This window comes from Corvus cornix, chromosome 9, assembly GCF_000738735.6.
Source record: "Corvus cornix cornix isolate S_Up_H32 chromosome 9, ASM73873v5, whole genome shotgun sequence".
Classification (NCBI taxonomy): Eukaryota; Metazoa; Chordata; class Aves; order Passeriformes; family Corvidae; genus Corvus; species Corvus cornix.
The window spans coordinates 8,293,141-8,316,166 of NC_046339.1; the positions used below are offsets into that span (position 1 = coordinate 8,293,141).

Here is a 23,026-nt window from a genome sequence, read left to right on the forward strand (position 1 = left end):
AAAGGGGGATGAGTGCTTGTCTCAACCTGCTGACTATGCTCCTGTTCATACTCCTCCTGTTGATGCAGGATGCTGATGGCTTCCTTTGCTGCCAGGGCACACTCTGGCTCATGTACAGCTTGCTGTCTTCCAGGTCCTTTTCCCCAGAGATGCTCCCCACATAGTCAGGCTACAGGGAATTGCTGTCAACAACACAACTGTTGTGTTGTTGGAAGGGAAGAACACAGGTTCTTTCTCAAGGAAGAAAACCCTTCTAGAAGGAAAGTCTTTCCCAGTCACAGGACTTTGCTTTGTCCCTTGTGTATACATAACACTATAAGCTGGTCAGCCCGTTCCTTGAGTTTCTGTTCTAGTGGCCCTGTCTTGGAGTATACCAACTGCTCCTCCTGGTTTAGTGTCATCTGCACACTTGACAGTGCATCCTGTTGCCTCTTCCACGTCACTGACCAAACAGGGCAGGTCCTAGCAGGTATCAATACAACACTCCACTTGTTGCCCACTTCCAGATAGAGCATGACCCACTACCATGACCCTCCTAACCCATCATGAAACTAGTTTTTTAATCCATATGTAGTTGTCTATCCATCCAGACTTTAACCTAACTTGGCACAAGAATATAGTGGAGGATGCATCTGGTCCCAGGGACCTGTACAGGCTGAATATTTTCAATTAGGCCCTCACTCTATTCTTTTTCAATTCCAGCAGTTCATCTTCTCCTTGACCCCTGTCTTTAAACACAGAAACCAGGAGATCTTGTTGGTGAAGAAACTGAGGCAAGGAAACTGAGTATCTCAGCCAAAGTTAAAGGAAAAATTGTTCTCTGAATGTGTTATGAAACACTGTTCTGTTATGATCAAAGCCAGAAAACTCAAAAAGCTTCATCATCTTGGAAAGGCCTCAGACTGGAACATGAAGTCTATGCACTAATTCTGAAGTGGAAATCATTATTTGAAAAAGTGAGTCTTAACTGCTTTGTAGCTCTTCCCCATCAGAGATGTTGCTGACAAGTAGGAAATCTTCTGATACACTTCAAACCTCTCTGAAACTACGGAGGAACACTGTCATGCAGTTTTCTTTTAGGAAGAATTTTATGTTTGCTTTAACCTGGTATGCTCAGCATGAGCCACAAAGCAAACCTATTAATATTGCCAGCTACGGTGCTACCCAACAGGGCATGGCTCTTCACCATGCAGGCATTTCTGCAGGAGAAAGCCTACAAGCAATCCAGCATCCATCTAAGAAACCAATCTGAAGGAGGGTTAGCATCTCCCATGCTGCTTGCCAGATGGAAGACAGCAACAGTCAGTCAGCTGGAGAGTGCCAGGGAGAAGCAGTTTAGAAGAGAAGGGTCAGTGTGGAACATGGAGCTGTGGGGGGGCTGCTTCTCGATGGGTTAGGCTGTCGAAAAAAAAGTGACAGCCTACAAAGCTCAAGGAAGTGCCTGCTATGGACAGATTGTTCAGCCTCTCAGGTATGCTCTGAAGATGCTTTAATTCACTTCCTATGATGGAAGGTTCCTTGGGTATATCTCTGGGTGTTCTGTTTGAATTCAAATTTCAATCTCAAAAGAACCCTGCTGTGCCTCCAATATTTCTATATCTTGATGCTGGTTAATGATATTGAATCAAATCACTATACCAATGCCTTATGAGGTTTTATTACCCATGTTTGTATGTCAACGTGATATAAATCCAGCATTTCCTCTTTGTGTCTGGTTGGTTATTTCAGCCTTTATTTCCAGCTCCTGTTCGATCTTCTGGCTTCTACTCATTTCAGTGTTGATTTAACCCAGGAAATCTATTTTACTGAACATATTTACAGTCTGATAGCTCAAATAAACTATTAAACAAATGTTTCCTTAACAAATGCACACAATATTCTTGGAGCCCCTTTTGAATGCTCATGTCTTGGTCCTGACTCAGAGTTGTGATAAGAAATGCCACCCATCTACGGCCCAGTTATGACATGAATGGTGTCATAGTGCCAAACACACAATACGAAAAAACAACCTGAAACAATTCAAAAGATCATGGTGATATTGAAGATAGGTACTGATCCCTAATTCCTTGAGTAAGGACATCTCCAATGGGACAGGAACTCTCTGGTCTTGCTCTCATGCTTGGCATTTAGGATACTGTTTTCAAGGAGGACAAACAGACATCATTCTCAGTTACTTCCCCACTCTGAAACTGGGGTATACAAGGACATGCCCAGATGATATTTTCTTGGGATGGGCTCCAACACAGAAGAAAAGCCCCTCCAGAGAGCATGACAGACCCCAGGAACTTAGAACACCTCTAGTACAACCCTAAGCAACTTAGAATAGCATCAGGCATATGTGTGCAGCCTGCACATAAATCTGACAGGCTGTGTACAGGTATCTGGGCAGGAGGCAGGCGGATCCAGCAAACATGTCATGCTCTTAGTTTTTGTAACATTGCTCTCTAAGAGCTCTGTGGACATACCCACGATGGCTCAAAATATCCAAGACGACCCCAAACTAAATTGCTATCTTGATTTTCCTGCCTGTAAGAAAGATAAATTACGATTTCATACTTCATGCAGTGCTTGACCCCTGCCTAGAATTAACCTCCCTTCCAACTTTGATCCCTTCCAAGGTTTGAAATGTAACTCCAACTTCAAATAAATTGCTGAAAGTATAGGAAATGCTGAATGGGTGGAAAATATTAGTCCTTGATGACGTTGTCCCTTTACGGGCTGCAGTCACTGATACAACGGTTGCTATAGTAACAGATCATAGCATATTAAATATGGTACATCCATTCTTTAAAGTACTATAAAAAATTTTGGTTTGTATTCAAACATAATTTTTTCATCAATGTTGCAGGTTACCAAAAAGCCACCCTTACCGGAAGACAGTAAATGTTACCATTTAACCACAGTTACCAAATGTATGTTCATGGTTTCTTTTCTGTATGCATTGTAATAAAAAGATGCTGTCCCTCACTTCAGGAGAAGCAGAAAGTGTTTTAAACACCTGAACTTCAAACCTGAGTATTGACAGAGCTAAAATTCGTTGGAGGAGAGCCATAAGTATTTGGCAAAACAATATAAACCCACAAGCAAAATCCAAAGCAGTCATCTGAAATCCCTCCAGTAACGCCACTGTGGAACACAGTATGAGTCTGATCCAGGATAAAATATCATCAATAATCATAATTCAAGTTTATTTATAAAACTTAAACATTTTTGACACCACATGCAAACATGCAGCTAAAAACAACTCCTAAAAGACCTCTCACAGAATAATCTCAAACTCTCTCAGGATTGAGAACCTTCTTCAAATCACAGTCTCATCAACCTACAGCATATGCCAAGTGGATATAAAAAGAAGTAAAAAACAAACTCTGAATCTTGAGGGGATGGGAATCATAAAAGATATTCAGAATAATCAATGTTACAGGGACAGTCAGCACTCCCGTGGATAACCCATCAAATAGTGCAGAATTCAGCCCTAGGCTTTCACTGCTCTGTAGTCCTGAATACTTACATTTATCACTAGAGTGGGATCTACCTCTGCCTACATAAGGGGAACTTCTCCACTGAGATAAAATGTCAGTACTTAAAAACTGAGTCACATTTTATAGCTAGACTGAACATGGGAACATGTCCATTAAATACTGTGAACCATCCACTGCTAATTAACTCTTTGGCATCACCACACAGACTCAGATGAAAGGCCCCAGTTGCCACTTGCAATCTTGGGTTATGAGAAATTGCTGACACCCCAGAACTGCTGATATGGAGATAAAGAAAATGCATGGACAAAAAACTGCATGCTTACCGGTACCTTCATTTTAAAGTCATCTCGATAGAGTTTAATGCCAATGTCAGCGATTGCCCTTTGGATAAAGCGGGAAGGTCTCAGGACAAACACCAGCTGCAGGTTTCCTGGAAATGCTCCCTGCAACAAACATAGAGTTCTTAGAAGGCACATTTCTATCTTACAAGGGAATTTTCAGCCAAGTGTTTCCTCACCAGGGCAAAGCAGGTAGGGTTTACTGAATCCTGCTCAATCCAGAAGCTCATTGTATCAGCTGGTCCATTCAGCACATGCTCGTTGTCGCTATCTCCAAAGCCAGCAGGAAGACTGACCCATGGATTTTACTGCCCAGCCACACATTCTTTTCTGGTATAGATTTATTACAGAGCTCCAAAGTTCCTGACAAGTGCCTTCCTTCCTCCCTCCCCAAGATCCAAACCCCACCAAGTCCCGTTTGCACCGCCACAAGAGAGGTTTTCCCATTTTTTAGGCTGCAGCCACTAGAGGGCAAAGCTAGCTGCCCACGTTGGACGTGGCGAAGGAAGCTGGCGTGCGGCACGGACGGATTCCCCAGGCTGACCTACCTATTCACTCTGCAAAGGCTTTTGAATCTTTTTAACCTCACATATTTTTACACACACACAGGCACTCAACACGTTCATCAGACATGGCCCTGCCTGCAACACCCAGCCTACATCTCTCACACTCCTCTGGGATCATCAAGCAAAAAAGGAACAATTTCTTGAAGAGAGCAGCAAAAAAGCCTGAGAATGAAAAACATTTCTGTCTAAATACCTTGAAAGAACTTAAAGTCACCTTTGTCATCCCTCCATCCTACACCTCTGTGTGTAAGTGCTTGGTCCTCACACAGTAAATATTCCTAGTGAGAGATGTATGGAAGCAGCTGCTTTTCTTAGCACTGAAAATCAGTGCCCAGCTCTGACTTTTGCAAATGAGATGTAATAAGCTATTAAGAGTTTCTGACAGAGATCATTTACTACCATGCAAACACAAACCCCTTGGGATCTATTTCTTTCATAAGCAGGCCACGTCATCCCTCCTCAGGGCACAGAAGGGGTACCTCTTATACTCCTCTAGGAATCAACTTCAAATTACTAGAATTTGTATCACAGTCAACCCAGAAAATAAGGAATTTGTTCTAATTCAGCAGTAAACAAGGCTATGTAATTTGTTTCTGCAGCTTCCTCCCTCTCTTATTTAACACTTACAAGCTGCAGGGCAGGGAAGAATCTGCACCCACAGCCAAAAACTGGGAGCTTAAAATGAGCACAGGAGGCTGATTTTGAATCACGTATCATGTGCTGAAGGTTTAGCAGATAATTTTAATTTCTAGAAGATAAATAACAAAAGCAAGTACTTACTGCTATTCGTGTCAGGGATGCCTTGACTGCACTCCATTTGTCCCGTCGTCTGTCTATGATGATGATGAACCCGATGCTGGCAGCCTCCAGACTGCAAAACAGATGAAATAGGTGTGCTGGGTTACAGGGAGATACTCCCATTGCAAGGCAGAGAACTGCAGCAAAACACAGCCTCCGTCACATCACGCTTGGAGCCCATTATGAAAACACAACGTACAGTGGAAAGAATGAATATTTGCAGAAATGCACATGAAAAGGAAAGGCAGCAAGTTTTCTATTTCCAGCATAAGGCTAGCAGCTTACACAAAACATGAATATTTTATCTGCTGAGTCTCTCAGCTGCTGTGCTACTCTGCTGCCAGTCTAGGTGACATGAATGGTTCAGGGCCACAAATTAAACTGTGCTCGTTTGAAGACAAAACCCCCAGATCTTTTTTTTTCTGCAAAGTAATTCAAGCTTTAGACACCCCCCTGCAGTCTTCATTCTCCAAGGATGCTGACACCTGACAGGGGCACTGAGCTCCAGGGCATCAGTATCTCCTGACTTGTGTACACAAAGCCTCAGGAATTCTGGTAGGCAAAGCAGAAATTGAAGACTTCTGTTTTGCCAATCACAAACTTGTTCTGGGGTTGCAAGTCATTCAGAACTATCCTTTTTAACATATTGGCCACAATAACAGTTCCTGTTCCTTCTCAATGCTTTTCAAGGAGGATCTGGGAGGCACTGATTTGGTGCTCCATTCCACCTATGTAGACCTCATAAATACCCCATCCTCTCTTTCCCTCTCAAAAATCCCACTCTGGAGTGCAAGGTTTCAGTGGGACTGCTCTGCTCTCTGCCTTCCAAGAGCACTCAGCATTGGAGAAGCTAAGAAGTACACACTGAGAAGTGCCCAGAAACTTCACTAGAGCAGGATGGCTCAGTCATCCCAGGACAAACCAGAGGCAGGCAGGAAGAGTATCAATGTCATAATGAGAGGACATAAGGCAATCAAGCATCTAAGCACAGATTAAGAAAAAAAAATTGTTAAAATTATCTCCTTGATCCCTATTCCACTGCCCATACAAGGACCAACCCAGGAACACTGTTTCCATGGGTCATTTTATACAAATTCATGTCAATAATCTACTGAAGACCATCAACACAATAACAACTCTGAGCTCTTGCTGCAGCTCTGCAGGATCAAAAACTGAAAGCCAAAGTATTGTGAAAAACTGGGATGCCATGCGAATGTTCCTCATAGTTCATACTGCTGACAGGAAAACTCACTGAATTTTCCAATTTAATATATTTACAGCATTCCTCTGAAATGCAGTGACAATACATGACCTTTCCTGTTTAGTAGTGCAACATGCAGCTCTCTGCAGAGGACAGAAAATATGTTTGCAGCAGTGCCTCTCAAGCACAGGGAAGAAAATGAATCTGTTTTACCTTTTGAAAATACACAAATGTATACACACCCTTCAGTAGTCTTAGATATACACAAACACATACATATCCTTCAGTAGCTCAACAAATATTCCACAGAGTAAAATTCCTTGATAATATTCAAATAAAGGCAACAAAGATATTGTGTGTGTTGCAGATCGTTACAGAAAGGGTGAGAAACTAAACACAAAAGTCTGAGCCTGGGGTCTTCATGTTCAAATGATGTTCAGCATCAGTTGTTGTCACTGAGATAAACCAATGGTCCTTGTATATTTGCTTTTTGATGTGGAGGTTTCTTTGGTTTGTTTTGCTTGTTTGTGGGGTTGTTTGGTTGTTGTTGTTGTTGGGGTTTTGTGGTTTCTTTGGGTTGTTTTCCTTTTTAGCTGGATAGGACTGACTGAGGCCCGAAATTTAGCCAGGGAAACAGAGAGAGTGTCAGCAAGTGATCCTATTTCAATCAGCATGCTGAAAGACCATACCAAGGTCTGAATGTCATTTGGCACCAAGGGATGGATGCAGGCAAACAGCCACAGGAGGAGGCCTGGCCGAAATGGCAGCATCAGCACAAGTGGATGTACAGCTGAGAGCCCCACTTAAGTGTGCATCCAGAGAAAGTTTGTTTAAAAACAAACACACACACACATATTCTATCAATGTTTTCACAGTGTCTGTACTGTATTATCTCTACCCTCATTATGAAAATGCATTGGGGTTTCTCCAGTTCTCTGAAAAGGAGGATTTGAAGACAATCCTGAAGAGCAGATAAACATCAGGCTTACCTCCAAAATAAATTCTGGCACATTTGCCTTGATCTACAGATGTCTAGCAGAGAGGTTCCCTTTCCCTGAGTAAAATATCTGCAATCAGCAGAACTGCTCCATCCTCAGCTCTATATTCAAGATAGCCCTTGAACACTGACTTGAGGAGGTCAGGAGATGTTGAAATTCCTGACCTCTTTTGGAAGGAGGGAAGGGCACCTGTTTATCAAAGGAGCTAATCCATGTCAAGTTAAAGAGAAAGGAATTCTGGCCATGCAATAAAGCATGTAAAAAAGGGCTTTCTGGAGCTATCTAATGCATGCACAGAGGTATGCACATGCATACACTATGTTACTGAGTGCCTGTGGATGTGTTTGTATCCAGACCCCTTTGGTGGAGCACTCCCATAAACAGGTGTTGAACCAGGGGGAAAACAAATCAAGTTACAAAAGTCTCACTGGGCTGATCTTCAATCCTGTCATATGTTTTGTCATATGAGCATATAAGATTAATCATTCCAGAGGGACTTAGAAAGTTACTAACACTAAATGACGTTATCTGCAATCACAGAGCTTATCTCCACAACTAGCATGAACCTTGTTGTACAGGATATGCAAAATCAGACACTATAAAAGACAGATATTCTTTCTACACTTGCCTGGAAAATGATGCTGATTTCTCTGGTTCACTAAGCTCTGAAGAAGGAAGTATTTTCTATGATAAATAGGATGAACTGCTTTTCAAACTATACTTCACCTCACCTGATTCATGTAACTCCAGAAGAATTAGAGACTATTCTCTGTTCTTGGTCACTTTTTTGGATACCTTCGCACCTTTCTTGAGAATTAAAGTAAAAGGTGGACTACTAGCCGTGAAACTACATGCACAGGAATGCTGCTATATTATACACAGCACTATCTAGTAGAGTAGTGCTGGCAAAAGTAACAATGCAGTCCCTTTACTGCTTGCTGAGGTATATGGCAGAGACACTGTGCATAGACCAGCCTACTGCAGATTAACAGGGCTCTGCTGCACCCAAACAGGTCCCCTACTTATGCCTGATTGAGACTGAACTCCATATAATTATGTCATAAATCACACAAAGCTTGCTGCTCGGGTTCTTCTTCTAAATTAACATCTTTCTCCCTCACCATTTACAGAGATAGTGGCAAGTTTCAAATAGTGACTCAAGAAATGCAGGCAATCTTTCTAAAAGCACTGCAATAAAGACTAGAAAATTCCCTGGAAAACTCACATCCCTACAGTGCAGTCTATGATTGAAGCTAAGAGTCAAACCAACGTGCTGGTATGCAGAAAATGTACTTTCAAAGCTCAGCTTGTCACTAACCTTGAACAAGTCATTTAAAGCAAACTGAACAGTCACTTACTCAACACAAGTATTGCTGAGCCTGTCTGTACAGTGAGACATTACTCACACATACCTCATCAGCTGTAAAATACGTATATCACAGCTCTCCTGACTTACAAAGTTTTAAAACTCAATTCTTCATTCTTTGTATATGGCTCTGGGACTCCTCAGGAGAGCAGAAAACACAGAACTGAAACTGAGTCAAAGCAAAGGTCCATCTAGCTCAACACCCTGACTCCAGTGTTGGTCGATAGTGACTACTGAGACAAAGGCAGCAGGAAAATGAGAAGGACAGTATTTCTCTTGGTATATTCTCCCAATTCCCAGCATTAAGGAATAAATTAATTTCTTCAGCCTGAGTTTGAATCTGAGCCGTTGTGTCCAGCTGCCATTGATGGAGCAATCCTTCATGAATTTGGCTCATTTCTTTTGAACCCATCCGTGCTTTTGGGCTTCACACAGGCTGAAGAAGTTCAAAGCATTTCTGTCTATCATGTTGACAATATAACATGCTGGCTCCCCAACATATGACAGCATTACTGGGAATCATCTCCCTGCATACCAAGAACAAAGAACTGAAAAACTACTTTGTGCTTTTCTCAGCCACTGCTGCTATTGTGTATACCCTGAAGCTGGTCACCCTCCCAGGCCTGGAGCGAGTGAAGAAATACTCAAAACAGGGTTTCCCCTGGCAGAACAAAAGTCCCACAGAGCAGACTGAAACAATGAAGCTGTTAAGTTCACAGTATGTTGTTTCTCTCAGCTTGTTTTGGCAACTCTTTGGCAACAACTTTGGCAAATATGGGGAATACACGTAGGTAAAGCTGTAAAACTTCTCACTCAAACTTGAAGGAGGCACGTTTTCTGCTGTGATCCTCTAAGCACGTTTTTACAGAAGACCGCAGGAAATAATAAATCGTTGCTGTGCTTCTCACTAGCACAAAGAGCCATGGTCTAGAGACAGGATCAGGGGACTGAAAAAATATTAAGCTCTCTTCGATAAACAAAAAGTAATTCAGCAGTCATGCCTTAGCACATTTTTTCAGAGTAGAGGAAGTCAGTTTGTTTCACTATCCTTATAAAACTGCAGGCGAAAAGCAAGGAAAACATCCTGGCTGTGGAGCAATCTCCAAAGAAATGAAGTATCAGATAGCACATGATGCTTGCCAAAATCCTGCCAATGGGGCACCTCACTTGCTTCCTCGGCAAAGGGAAAGCTGCATAGAAAGAGGCACTCAGAGAATAAGCAGTCATACTACGTAAGTATGGCTCCTTCCAGAAGCAGCCCTTCCCTTATTACATCCAGTGCCCCTCAGACTTTTCACAAACAACCCTTCTTAACTCCCTTTAATCTGCCATCTTTGCTGCTGCTCTTCAGATCTGCTCCTGCTCTGATTCAGTTCAACCTGCCCTGTGTGAAGCTTTCTTCTCCATGCAGACAACAGAAATAATTCCTAGGGCCTCCAGCACACAGGGAAGTTTCATAATGACTGGATAGATGCAGAGGCACTGGTACTTCCTGGTAGCACCACTAAAATCAGCGAGCCCCTGGGGAAGCAAAACTGTCTAGGAAATGAACAGACATTTGTGCTTAGCCTCACCTGGGAATGCTGGTTAGATAAGTGACCACATTCAGAAAATCGTCATCGGGTATCTCACTGAATCCTGCAAATTCTGGAAAGGTTATAATGGGTGCCCCATCCTTCCCTCTTCCTCCTGCAAAAGACAAGTTGTAAAGTTTAGAGGGTGATTTTACGCCTTTGAACACACTGGTCAGTGCTCAAGTGGGAAACATTGGCATATTTCTCCTTGTAAAGTGCCCACGTCCAGTAATCATCACCAGCTCCCATCTGATATAACTCACTGTAGTTTCATTACCTCCGTTTACTCCAGATGAGATTCTAGCCTTTGAGATTCTCAGCTTTTTCCTTAATCTTCTGCACAATTCTGATTAAGTGGTTTGGTTTTTTTGTTCTTTGTTTCCCATTTCCAAATAATTTCTTGTGATAGTACTACAATATTTCCCTATAGGTACAGCACTCTCAAATTCCTTCTAGACATCAAATGAAAGGAAGTAACAGAGAATGAAACCTTTGAATACACACACACAACCCACAACAAAAGCCTGGGACCAATCCAGGCTTAGGTCTTTCCTTAACAAAAAAATGCTCAAAGTGCATGGAGGACTTTTGCTCATCCTGTTTATTTGCATCAAACCCCTATTAAACAGGTCAGGAAGCTTGCAAGCTACAAGGTTAAGAAGAGTCCCTTTCTGAGGGATTCCCTGATCCAGATTCAGGTAGAGCTACAGGAAGCATGGAGCTAAGCCCCTTGGAACCAAGCAGCATTTACAGTGCTCCTGACACGATGCTCAGCTCCAAGAGCTGCTGTAGTCCACAGCACAGACTCTGTTCACTTGCAGCACCAATCCTAACTGGGTTCCACTAATAAATCTGGGCATCGCTCCAACCACACAGAAGTTACGAGGGGTTTTCTCACCAGCTTGGACTCAGAGCTGAGAGCACACTGAGGAGGCAGCAGCACATAAAGGAACAACGAAACAAAGCTTTTGTTACACATACCTTATTGCTTCGTTCTCCTTAAATAGGGCATTAAGGGTATGTTTTCCCCGAGTCTTTCTCCTTTCTCTGCAATCTTTACGTAAACCTATTTTTTGCACCAGGCTCAGGAATCCTCTAACAGCCCAATACTGAGTGTAGTCCTGCTGTACACACAGTTTTCTGAGTCATTTGTCACACACAGAGAACTCTTGCCCAAGGGACAGCCATATTCTGGGCTTCTCTTTAGTAAAGGGGAGGCTGTGAGAAGGAGACAGTAAATTACCTTCCTCAGGAAAATACCCATTAAATTATCCCATTAGGAGCATGGGAGTGGAGAGAAAAAAAGAGTTCTCATTCCTTGAAAACATCCTCCAAATCCCCATAAACAAATCTGCTGCCCCATAAACAAGGCTGCTCCCATCCACCGTTGCCTTTCCCTGTTGATAACAACAGCTGATGCCACAAACCAGTTTCTCCTGATCCTGTGTTGGTGGTTATTGCAAGGAGGTGCAGTAATTCCTGGCTATTTCTCTGTAGAGTTGACAGTCCCTTGCTAGTCCTGATCTTGCCTCTGCCCTATCCTCCCAGCCTCAGTTAGAATATTTAAGGTGCCTTCTGTGCTGTCTAGCCTTGGAGAGCTGGAATGCTGTGGAATACGTTTGCACAACGCAAAATTCAGAGCTCTAGAAAACACGAATTTTGAACAAGGAAACCCTTTTTCTTCTTGATATCTGGTGACATGGTATCAGCACACTACCTTCAGCCCCTCTTTTCCTTTCTGAAGGTTGATTATTGCTTTGATTACACCTGAAAATTACTCAGTTGTGTTAGATCATTCACTAAACTCACCTTGCTAGGGAGAAAACAGGCCTACAGAGACTCAAAAGTCTCTCAGCCAAGAGGGAAAGAAAGAAAGCCATCATTCACACTGTACTAAATTGGATTTCAAATGCTGAGCAGAGCCATGGCCTCCACGTTGACCTCCCCACTGGCCTTGGGGTGGTGCCAAATGCTGATGCACGGCAGCTGGATCTCCAGCTGCACTGTCTGCAGTCAGCAGTGATGGAGAATATGCTGTCATGCAAATTTAGATTTTCCCCAGACTGCTGCACTCTAGACCAGGAACTCCAACCAGTTAGGCTGGTTTGTTACAGCTTCTCAGTGACATCTCCTGGACACAAGCAGTAACAGCCAGGAAAATTCAATATCGAATTTGTCTGCTGTGCAGAGCTCAGTGCATGCCAAGGTATTTCACACCTGGTATCTTGTGAACATTCACATCGTTTCTGGGCACCAAACTTTCCCATTCACATATTTCAAATATGTGAATATACTTTAAATGAGGGAGATGTAGTAACTTGGAATATTTTGGTTTAAAGCAGCAATATTTGCCACTGGAGGATAAGACAGAGATTCCCCTGGATCCCCTCCTCCAACACCTGGTAGTTTAGCTGCCATTATACTCAATATTTGTTTAAATTACAAGTTTCAAATGGTACTTCTAATGCTCCTGCTGACCAGGATCTCTTTGTGTACCTTTTATTTCATCTCTTGCATCTACATTCACACACGTGCCCTTCTTCCCCTGGCCTCTTCCCCGAGCTAGATGAGGCAGGCTGATGCTGCGCTCTATGTATGTGGGTGTGTATTTTTGTCATGGCATCTTCTCCTATAAAAAGCCATCCAAAGAATGAATGTAAGCAGACTGAACACTGACTTCTTCCTTTCACCGCTGGCAACAAATCTAGGCCACTTAGGAGCAGCCTCAGACAGAACATTCAACGAGAAGTCAGCAGCTCCTGCCTCTGACTAAGCCACAGGCCCTTAACAGCTCCTGATCTCCATCTCATTCTCCACCTCGAAGGCAACACTTCCTGCTGCAACCAAACCAGAACCCTCAGATGGTTCAGCACAGCTGTATTTCAGACATGGCAATAAACAAGGAAACCTTCAGTTCCTGCCACACCAGGAAATTAGGGGAAGGTTGAAAGAGCTTGGTACTCAGAAATTGTTACGTGCTATGATGAGAAGGCAGCACAAATGTCTGAAGTGTTGAGTGACAAGCAATAGCACAAATGTGTTACAAATGGGTTTTTCCTGCCCATATCTGAACTTTGAGCAGTAGTTGAGTTACAAAGGAAACTTATCCATATCCATTTATCCCTGTATCTAAATAAGACAATAAGAGTAGATGTTGTGGGATATAAGGGAAGCTCCTTAAATTACAAGGGTGTCTAGAAAACTCTCTTTTCTGTATGAGAGAGCAATTCCATACATCTAAATGTTAATGGCAGTTTTTTCCCTGACACGAAATCAAGAATTGCTGCAGTATGCAAATTTCTGCAGAATGTGAATTGACAAACGGCAGCCCTTTTTTTCCTGGGCCATCAACCTTTCTTTCTAGGGAGTTGCCATAAGATTTCTTCCAGCCCTTGAAATACTTTAGCTAGATACTACTCAATGTCTTGAAAGGGCAGAGAACACAAACTAAAAGCCAATAGGGACAGTCTTCAGTCAGTTTCATAGCCATAAGGACTGAGTACATGGAATTTGGCCCCAAGGACTCTCTGTATAGCATCCTTGTGCTTGCTAGGACTGTGCATAATCCCTGCACTCCTGACCATCACTTGTGACAAGAGTCCAACTGCCAAATAGAAGAGTTTACAACCCATCATAAGTAAGGCATATAGGGACAGAACAAGCTCCAGCAGCTCCACAGAACACCAGAAGAAAAAATTAGTCTTCAAGAAAAAAAAAAAAAAAAAAGACACTTCATCTGGAAAGTGAGGACAGGAAGAAGGAGACAGAAGTGCTGAAGAGAGTGAGCCAATGAGCACAGCAGAGAGGTGAGAGGGATTCCTTACAGCTGCCTGAAGCATTCTGTGCTATTCAGTGGTGCCAGTGGGTAATGGACACAAGGACTGCCGGGAGCAAAGGGGCTCATGAGGCATGAGCTGAACTAAGGAGCCCCAAGGGAGAAGCAAGCAATACCTTGAGTTTAGTGCAGTCAGAAGCAGAAACAGACACACTGAAAAATAGGCATCAGGAGCACGGCAGTGCCTGGCAGCTGTTTTCATGCAATGCACTGGCCTCTGTCTCTCTGACTTGCAGCTCTTCCAGGCACCATTAGATGCAGCACTCACCAAGCAACAGAGCCAGCCCCAGCACCTCCTGACAGTTCCAAACGCTGGTGCCCGGCCAGGGAATCAGCAGCTGGTGGCAGTGGCCACTGCAAGCAGCAGCCACCAAAGCTGGAGGTTCAGCCGGCAGCAGGGAAGGTTCAGACTACCCTGCAGCTGAAGACAAGGCTCACTCCTGACTCTGCCTCAGGGAAGCCAGGCTATCTCACAGGCAGCCTCCCGTGGCTGGGTCACTGCTCCTCAGTCAGACCCCAGGCTGCTCCATCATAAGTAGCCACAGAGTTTTGCCTGCAGGGGAAACCCAACCAGATTTTTGTCTCCTATGCAGACCTGAGCTCAACCAGCTGGAGCACAACTGATGCAAACAACAGCAGGATTTAGAAGAGCAGAGGGCTGGCTGAACTGCTTGGAGAAAGGCAGGACTTACAAAGAAAATATTACAGTCAACTTGACCTTCTGCCTGGTTTGCCACTGAGAATGAGAATCTTCCTGGGCACTCTCCTTACTTTTTCTCAACTTTTCCTCTTCACTTCTGGCCCAAGAGCAAAGGGAAAGGAAGAACCTGGGTGACAGGTCAGAAGTCAGAATGAATGTGGAAGGTTAAGAAATTCAGAAGAGATAGCACACAAGTTGTATCAGGGTAGTACAAGGTACCCATGGTAGTGGGACCTTTGCTCACCCTTATGTGTGCTAATCCCCAAAGTCCCAGGACACAGAGCAGCATTCATAGTTGCTCCTATTAGACAGACTTTCCAGCAGCCAATGCAGCCTGGATAGGCGCTGCAGTGAAGAAGGGGCCAGAACTCAGCTGTGGAAAAAAAAGCAAATGAAGTATTTGAGGAAGGACTATACATGGGGGAGAAAAGGTTATGGCAGCCTGAGACAATTTAATTTTGCTTTGCAGTGTAAAGGGTGTGACTGACAAATGAGGTGCGAGTGCTGAATTCTAAGAGCTCTCACAGCTGAAGCTGCATGTTGGTATGACTGATGTAAAAGCAGAAAACAATCACAACTGCAGGCCAAGGCCCTGAAAACCATGGAGATCTCAAAAAATCTCCCACTCCTCAGTTCTAGCCCACCTATGCCTCCCACCTAGGCACAAAAAATATCCATGGTTTAGACAGTCAGGGACTACACTGAAGTCCTATTCCATAGCCAGCAGCTCTTCTAACTAGAGATCACCAAATATGCTGACTCCCTTGGGAAACAAACCAAACCAAACCAAAACCATCAGCCCAACAAAGAGGCTATAGTCAGGAGAAGTTCCAAAAGTTAGTCTGCAAGTTTCCAGAGCTCACCTCCCCAGCCTGCCACAGACACTAACTCATCAGTTAGTATTGGACAGTGTTCTCTCAAATGCTGCTGACACGTGCAGGTTTAACTGCTTGGGCCTGCCCACATGCAGAGAGCTCCCTGAGTCATCACAGCCCAGCCCTGACTATAGTTCATCTCCCGGGTCAGGCAGCCAAAAATTCTAATGATATCTTGGCTGAAGTTTCACTGCTTTGGTGAGGTCTTGCTTTTTCCATGCTCTGTTGTTTTGGTTTTCCATGTTGATTAAGGGTTGTGAGTGATGAATTTCTCATTAAATCATGCTTCCTGGGTCTCAATTTTTATAAAAGATCCAAACTGTCCTTTTGGCAAGGTCTGCCCAGGTTTTCCAAAAGGCTCAGTTTAAACAGGAAGCAGATGGCCAAATACCCTCCAGGCTTTGCAAATTAAATAAACTGGCTTCTGAGTCAGTTACCATTTTCAGATATACTCTCCCATCCACTGAAGTCTGTTAACAGGAGCAGAGCACAAAGAAAATGATTCTCTCTGCTAATATACTTCGTGACAGTTTGTCTAATAAAGTCGTGATTTAGTAACATGATCCATTATTGCAGCAAATGGCAGATTGGGCTCCTTGACAGGGTAATTACAGATAAGAACAGGTTGTGAAGCTGCAGATAAAAAAGGAGGTGGGGGGGAGAAGTAGTAGCAGTTCCAAGAGCAGATTGGTACAGCAGTTTTTTAGTCTGTCAGTAGGACAGAAGCAGTATTTTACTATTGGTTCTTTATTCTTGAGTAAAAACTGGTGTGTTAGAATGACCAGGTTTTCAGTACTACTCAACTTTGTGATCTAGTTCCCTTAATGGCTACAGGAAATACACAAACCTAGCTGAGCCCTCCTGTGTTGTCACAGCTGTAGTCCCATAACTGGGAGTTTGGTTTTCAGGGAAAGGAAAGAGGCAGTAGTGGTATCAAAACTAGAATTTAACCACAAGAACCACTACTCCTACCAGATCTCACAAGCTAAGCAAGGCTAAATCAGCACATGGGAAAAGAGATGACCAAAGTAAAATTATGTGATTAAGGACATTGCCACATTACACTGCAGCCTCTTCCATGACCTCAGTGGACCAGGGAAGGCTTTGGAGAATTTCCCTGTTCTTGGCATGGAGTAAGGTCTTGGTTAATCTGATAGCTGGAGGACCAGGACAAACAGGAGGCTGTTAGTAGCTAATACATTCATTATAACTAGGCCCTGACACAATCAAACACCAAACTCATTAGACTTGTTATGTAATTCCTACCATCTGCTTGGAGACTGCAACATAGTCAGATCCTCTTAAGAAGTTTGCACACAGCAGTAGTGGAGAGAAGTGTTTCTAATGAGTCATGTCCAGAGAAAACAAAGAGCCTTTGATTCAATCATTTTCCTCCCTTTCTGCTTTACTGCAAGGGAACATTGTGGGTTCACTACATTGCCTCAGCTGTCAGCTGTTACTAAAAAGGTGGTATTAGCCAAAAAAATACTCATTTGTGACAAAGTTTGCAACAGTCATTATCACTGGACAAATGGATTTGGGGTCCACAGGACTGAACAGGAGAGCTTGACAGAGCCAGAGGCTGTGGAGTAACACAAAGCAGCCTCAGTGCTACATCCTCTGAGCTCTGCACAGGCATGGAAGAGGTGACTGGCTGCACTCTGGGGGCTGCAGCCTCCAGACTGAAAGAAATAACCCCATCTAGTATAAATCAGTGTATACCACTGTTATGAAGTTGTTCAGAGAAACATAATTTATGCCCATAATACTCTACAAGAAAGTTGCCTTTTACTGCCCACAGTGGTGAGACCAAAGAACAGAAGGGTTTTTTTCCACACAGTGGCTACTGAGCTGCAACGTTTTAATATGGAAAACCAGGAAATAGGCTAAGTATCAAATTTTCAGCCACCACATAGGCAAGCACTGAAGCACCAAAATACTTGTGGTTGCTCGTATCAAATGAAAAGCAGCAAAGCAGCATGCTTTGAGGAAAAGCTACAGAGCCATCTGGAAAAAAATAATCAAAATCAAAATCAAAATCAAAAAAAAATGAGGTCATTTATGTGTGAATTACTTTAATAAGTGAAATGAGGCAGAAGAATGCCCAGTTTTGTTTTCATTGCATGAAAAAACCAATCTTTTGCTAAAGAAAGAAAAAGAAAGTTACATTATTTAAAGAAATGCATTTTTGAAAAGTATAGTAACTGCTGGCTTGCACCTAAAGTTCATTTTGCTAGAGGCAGTAAAGGGAGGGTAAGGAAGATTCCTGCTGTGTTTTATCTATGACTCATCAGTGGTCACCAACAGAATAAGGCACTGAGATAGAGGGCTTCTAAGCAGGTGATTTTATGCTCCTGATCTTCACATGCTGCCATGGGGATCTTGGAGTGGAGGCACCCAGGTTTCCAAATTTAGCTGTAAATTTCAGACTGAAATCAACTTAGAAACTTGAACTATACTGCCCTGTTTTATATTAGGATACTATTTCTGGACTGTAGTGAGGAGATTTTAGATAAGCCTGAAAATTCTTAAAATGGGATTTTTTGTGTAGATGGGGACATGAAAGACACCTTCTCACTCTCCTTCGATATCTGTTATCAGTACTTCTGTGTTGGTGAACCAGTTACTTGCTGAATCCTAACAAACAAGCTCCTCAGCCTTGCCTTCTATGAAGAGTTATTTTTCAAGTCTTTAAGCAGCTCACATTTAAATAGCCTTATTTAAACACCTTTCTCATCACTTCCAAGAATAAAATAATTAGATAAATGTGAAGAGTTGAATTTGCTAAAATAGCAGGTGAGAATACAGGCACTGCTGAAATTATGAGTCCATAAAGAAATAAGAATATTCTTTTTTTATGTCTACCCTTGACATTTTTATTCCATGTTTAATATTCTAGCTGGAACTGGAAATGGGTTTTTCTTCCTGTTTAGTAAACCACTTTCGATAAGTTGCTCATTACATGCTGTATTCAGCTTTTGTTATTGGTCCCAAATGTTGCAAGGTAATGGGGTTCTAAAATAGCAACCCTCCACATTTTACTGGGTAGGCAATTGCATGGGATGCGCTCAATTCTCAACAATTCCTACTTACCCTGCACTGAGCACAACAGAGGGATGAAAAAGGTTTGAGCAATTTAATGCAGTTACAGACACTGTCCTGCCCAGAGGGGTGTGTTCATTAGGAATTCTGGGAAGGTAGGACCCTGAGATGCTTTGCTGCAGATGAGAAGGCAGTTGGTTCTACCTCTGCTCAGTCAATACCCTCTGCCTAATGCAAACCCTTTAGCTACTGAGCTTAGGAAACTGCCACAAGATGCTACCTGGAAGCCTCCAAAATCAAGTTTTAATACTCAGAGCCTCATAAAGAATTCTGTGTAAATTAGATTTGGATTTCTTTTGGCATCTTGGGATGTATCTAAAAATGCAAAGATGCAGCAAGGATTGGGCCTGCTGAGCTGACCATTTTCACAGCTGGGTTGGTGCACTCTGTGCTCTATACCCAGTGTAACTCTTCACCAAGAGGGACAGGCTTTTCAAGAGGACCTTCTTATAATCTCAGCATTTTTTGCAAATTTGTGATACTTCACCGCTTCAATGGGGAAGATGATAAGCAAATTCTGAATTCTCTTCTTTGCAGAACAGGCCAAAATAGAGACAAAAGGAGCTGCCAGAGGCCATGCAGTCAACAGCAGAGACTGTTTTAGGATCCAGACAAGATTTATCATTGGCGGTACCCAAAATAATTTATTTAATAATTTGCCAAATATTTCAGTATCAGCTCTTTCTTTGGGGAAGGAACTGCATCACTTTGTGTGACTGAAAACTTTAGGCAAACAAAGGAATATGTAATAATCATATCTTTTAAAGATTAGAGCCTTACACTTTAGCAATGAATCATTTCTAAAACAAAGGCAAATGAGGAAGAAGGGGGAGGTCATGAATAGATGCCTGATAGACCACAATCTTTTCCCACAAACAAGATGCTTGACATTGTGCAAAGATATGTACTGAAAGTTTTGTTTAATTTCTTCCCCTCTAAATATGTTCCTCCCAGCCCATTGTGGAGAACATGGAAAAATAACTTGCCTTAAGAAAAACAAGTACAGCAACTTGGCATTTATCTGTTCCATACACCATGATTGCAGCAGCACTCTTCATGAGCAATATGAAAATACTACTGCAACTGCTGTACCGAGCTGAAAGGTGACAGTCAGCATGACACATTCCAATATGTTTCCAAGAGAATCCTGGAGTGTGATTACCAGCAACATCTTACCTGACAAGATGGCAAATTGCCTGTGGAGCTGTTCTATTATATCCACTGCTACCAGCGGCCGTATCTCCTGCTGCATGATTTCATCTGTGCAAGGGAAAACAGAAATCTTCAATGACTTCATAAAGCCTCAATGACAATTTTTTTCTCCTTTAACAACCCAGCAACCTTTACCAACCCAGCAAAACAAAGATGACACTCAAAGAAAAAGAGCCTGGCTGAACTATTGCTTGAGATATTATGTGACTATCATGGTGAAGATTATGATACTTACAGAGTCTCCTCTTCAGCCTGCTAACTTCATCTATGGCCTTGTGATTTCAGAGAGAGCTTTCCATAAACCAGCTCCAGTAGATTTGCCAGAGCTTGCCACGGGTTTGCTCAAGCTGACAGCCTGCTCCTTACTGCTTCAGGTTCCATATTAAGTCCCTGCATTTGGCCTCCCACTACAGCAGCTTTTCAGTCTTTGAAACAGTGAAGTCTATTCCATATACATGGCCCTGTTCCACCCTGAACTCCCTGATCTCTGCTGGAGGACTTTGTGTAACCAGCCAATCCAGAACAGTTTCCTTTCCCAAGGCTTTTTCCGCTACAAGCAAATACATAGTAAACGGAGGAAATAAGGGGCTGTGAGACTTTCTTCTCATGAAAACAAAGCCTGTTATTTTGAAGTAAACACTGAAAAATTTTAAAGTAACCTGGCAAGTAGCTGGGCAAAAATGACCTCAACTTCTGTGTGTGATCTATGAAGTGAAAATCAATTATAATCTCACATGGAGCTAATTTGATCTCTTTTTGTTACAGGTGCACCCAGTTATTTTCCCCACTCTTCACACAAGTCTAAAGCAGCAACACTTACTGAGAAATATCTGCCAACCCACCTGGCAGGATCAAGGTTTATATTATAATAACACCTATTGTAACAACTCCTTTAGCCACTGTACAGAACAACAACCAGTCCTGATTTCGTACAGCACACTTTTAAGTGCCCAGACAGGTGGAAGGAAGGAAGCCGGGTCCGGATAGACCACAGACCTGAGTCAAGGCAGGCAGTTGCCCCATTTAAGCACCAAGATCTTTAGGGATGTGAATACAACACAGGCACTGAAATACTTTGATGCACCTGGTTTTAAACCCACAGTCCGGAAACAGAGAGGGAGGTCAGAAAGAGATTAGCTTATTTCTTCTGCATCCTAGTCTACTGCCCAAAATACCATCTCTGTCTTGCTTTCAGACATCTATTCCGATCCTTTCCAGAACTAGGGATTCTAGGTTTTAAATGACACAATATCATTTGGAAAGTCTTCTGTTCATTTTCAAACACTTCACTAATGCCTTGAGATGAAGCAGCTGAAGAGTTTTGGTCACAGCAGGTGACACAATGTGAAAAGAAGTTGCACAGATTTTGGCTGATACACAAAAAAGGCAACAATTCCAAAGAATTGGGGTGGGGGGATTCAAGGAGGATGATTCTGCAAATCCTTCTTTCTGAACTTAATAGGAGAAATGCAAACTCAAATTAGTGTTTTTGATGTGGGACCTTCTTTTCCATCCTGTTTATGAGGCTCACTATCAGCTCTCTGATTCTTGACATTGTAGGTGGCCAAAAGCAACCAGGAATCACTAAGGAGCTTGGTGTCACGGATTGTTATACATTCCCAAAGCAAACAAAAGAATAGTAACCCATTAAGTTTTCCTCTTTTACTCTGCAATTTCTTTCATGCATATCCAGAATGCGACCTGGGGGGGAAACAGCAGAGCAAATAAAGGAAAGCAAACTAAAATCCTTTTGAATATAAAAGGTTGTTTTTCAGAAAGCAGAGAATACTATAAGCCTGGTTTCTCTCTAACTGCTGAAGAACAGATAGCCCTGTTTGGAGTCAGATAAACGCTACGCCCAAGGAACCAGCAGCAAAAAGGTCCTGTAATCTATGAACACAGTTCTCAACAGGTGTCCCCAGATTATTGGTCCAAAGATTCAACCATCCTTCAGAAAGTACACTGGAAGTATTTCTGAATCACCATAATAGTTACAGATTTGCCCTTTTCAACACACGTGTGGGCAGCAAGATGAAGGCAGGAGAAAATAAAACTGGTGTTTAGAGGTGACTGTAGCTGATTGTAACAAAAAACAGCCAACATAGAAGGACGGGAAAGGAAAATCAAATTAATGATTTAAACAAAGCTTGGATTCTCAGAACCAAGAAACCTCAGGGCATCCATTGAAGGAAACACTGTTGATTTCAGCATCCAGAAGGTGTAAAGTTATTGTGACTTCTGTGCAGTCCCACAGGTGGTCAGGTACAATCAAGTTTGACCAGGACTGAAATTATGCCAACTAGCTGCAAAAATAGAACAGAGGTTTCTGCAATGGATGACAGATTCACAAGAAGGTTTGACAGAAATGGAAAGTTAACTAGAAAAGGTGCCACCATCTCTCACCTCTCAGAGACTTGCCCAGCCCTCCAGAGTAACAAACCTGCCAGTACTTTAGTTTGTGCTTGATGTCTGCTGATGTGAAGACATCGTTAATATCAACCAGTCTTGAGCAAAACAGAAATTCCACCACCCACCCAACTCTTATTTAGCTTTATTAGCTTGCCCTAAAAATAACTTGGTTTCTGGTTTCTAAATATTCTTTTTATTTCAAAATATTTTTGTCATGTAAGGATAAGATGAAGCAAAAGAAACAAGAACTGCAGAGCGCCTGTTAGTTCTCATCAAATCCCCTGCCTGGGCAAGATGAACCACATGGGATTTGTTGTAAAACCCATACTCAGGGGGAGACGCTCAGATGATGAGAAAGGTGGTACAAAACACAGTCGGTGTCTAGGAATCACACATTCCGTAAGTCAGTACAGTTCACACACTGACATGCTGGGAAAAGAAATTGCAGCAGAAGAAACTAGCAGGAGACAGAAAATCTGAGAAAACAAGGGAAGGTGCCTCACGAGCCCAAATGGCAAATCAGATCACGTGGCTATGAAAAGTCAGCAGCTGTAGCCAACAGCACTAAAG

At 42.7% G+C, this 23,026-nt stretch overlaps 1 protein-coding gene across 10 annotated transcripts in view; it reads right to left on the reverse strand.

Moving 5' to 3' along the window:
* Positions 1 to 23,026, reverse strand: part of MCF2L2 (MCF.2 cell line derived transforming sequence-like 2) — a 159,965-nt gene that overhangs the window by 101,757 nt on the left and 35,182 nt on the right. For 8 of the 10 annotated variants that reach the window (XM_010397301.4, XM_010397300.4, XM_010397306.4 and 5 more), the window contains 4 exons: positions 20,012 to 20,095; positions 10,324 to 10,438; positions 5,167 to 5,257; positions 3,806 to 3,925 (listed from right to left, as the gene is read on the reverse strand). In XM_010397301.4, coding sequence (XP_010395603.1) covers positions 3,806 to 3,925; positions 5,167 to 5,257; positions 10,324 to 10,438; positions 20,012 to 20,095 — 410 coding nt within the window. Of the gene's footprint in view, positions 1 to 3,805; positions 3,926 to 5,166; positions 5,258 to 10,323; positions 10,439 to 20,011; positions 20,096 to 20,282; positions 20,496 to 23,026 lie in introns of those variants that run through there. The other 2 variants (XM_010397304.4, XM_010397299.4) reach the window with 2 other exon arrangements.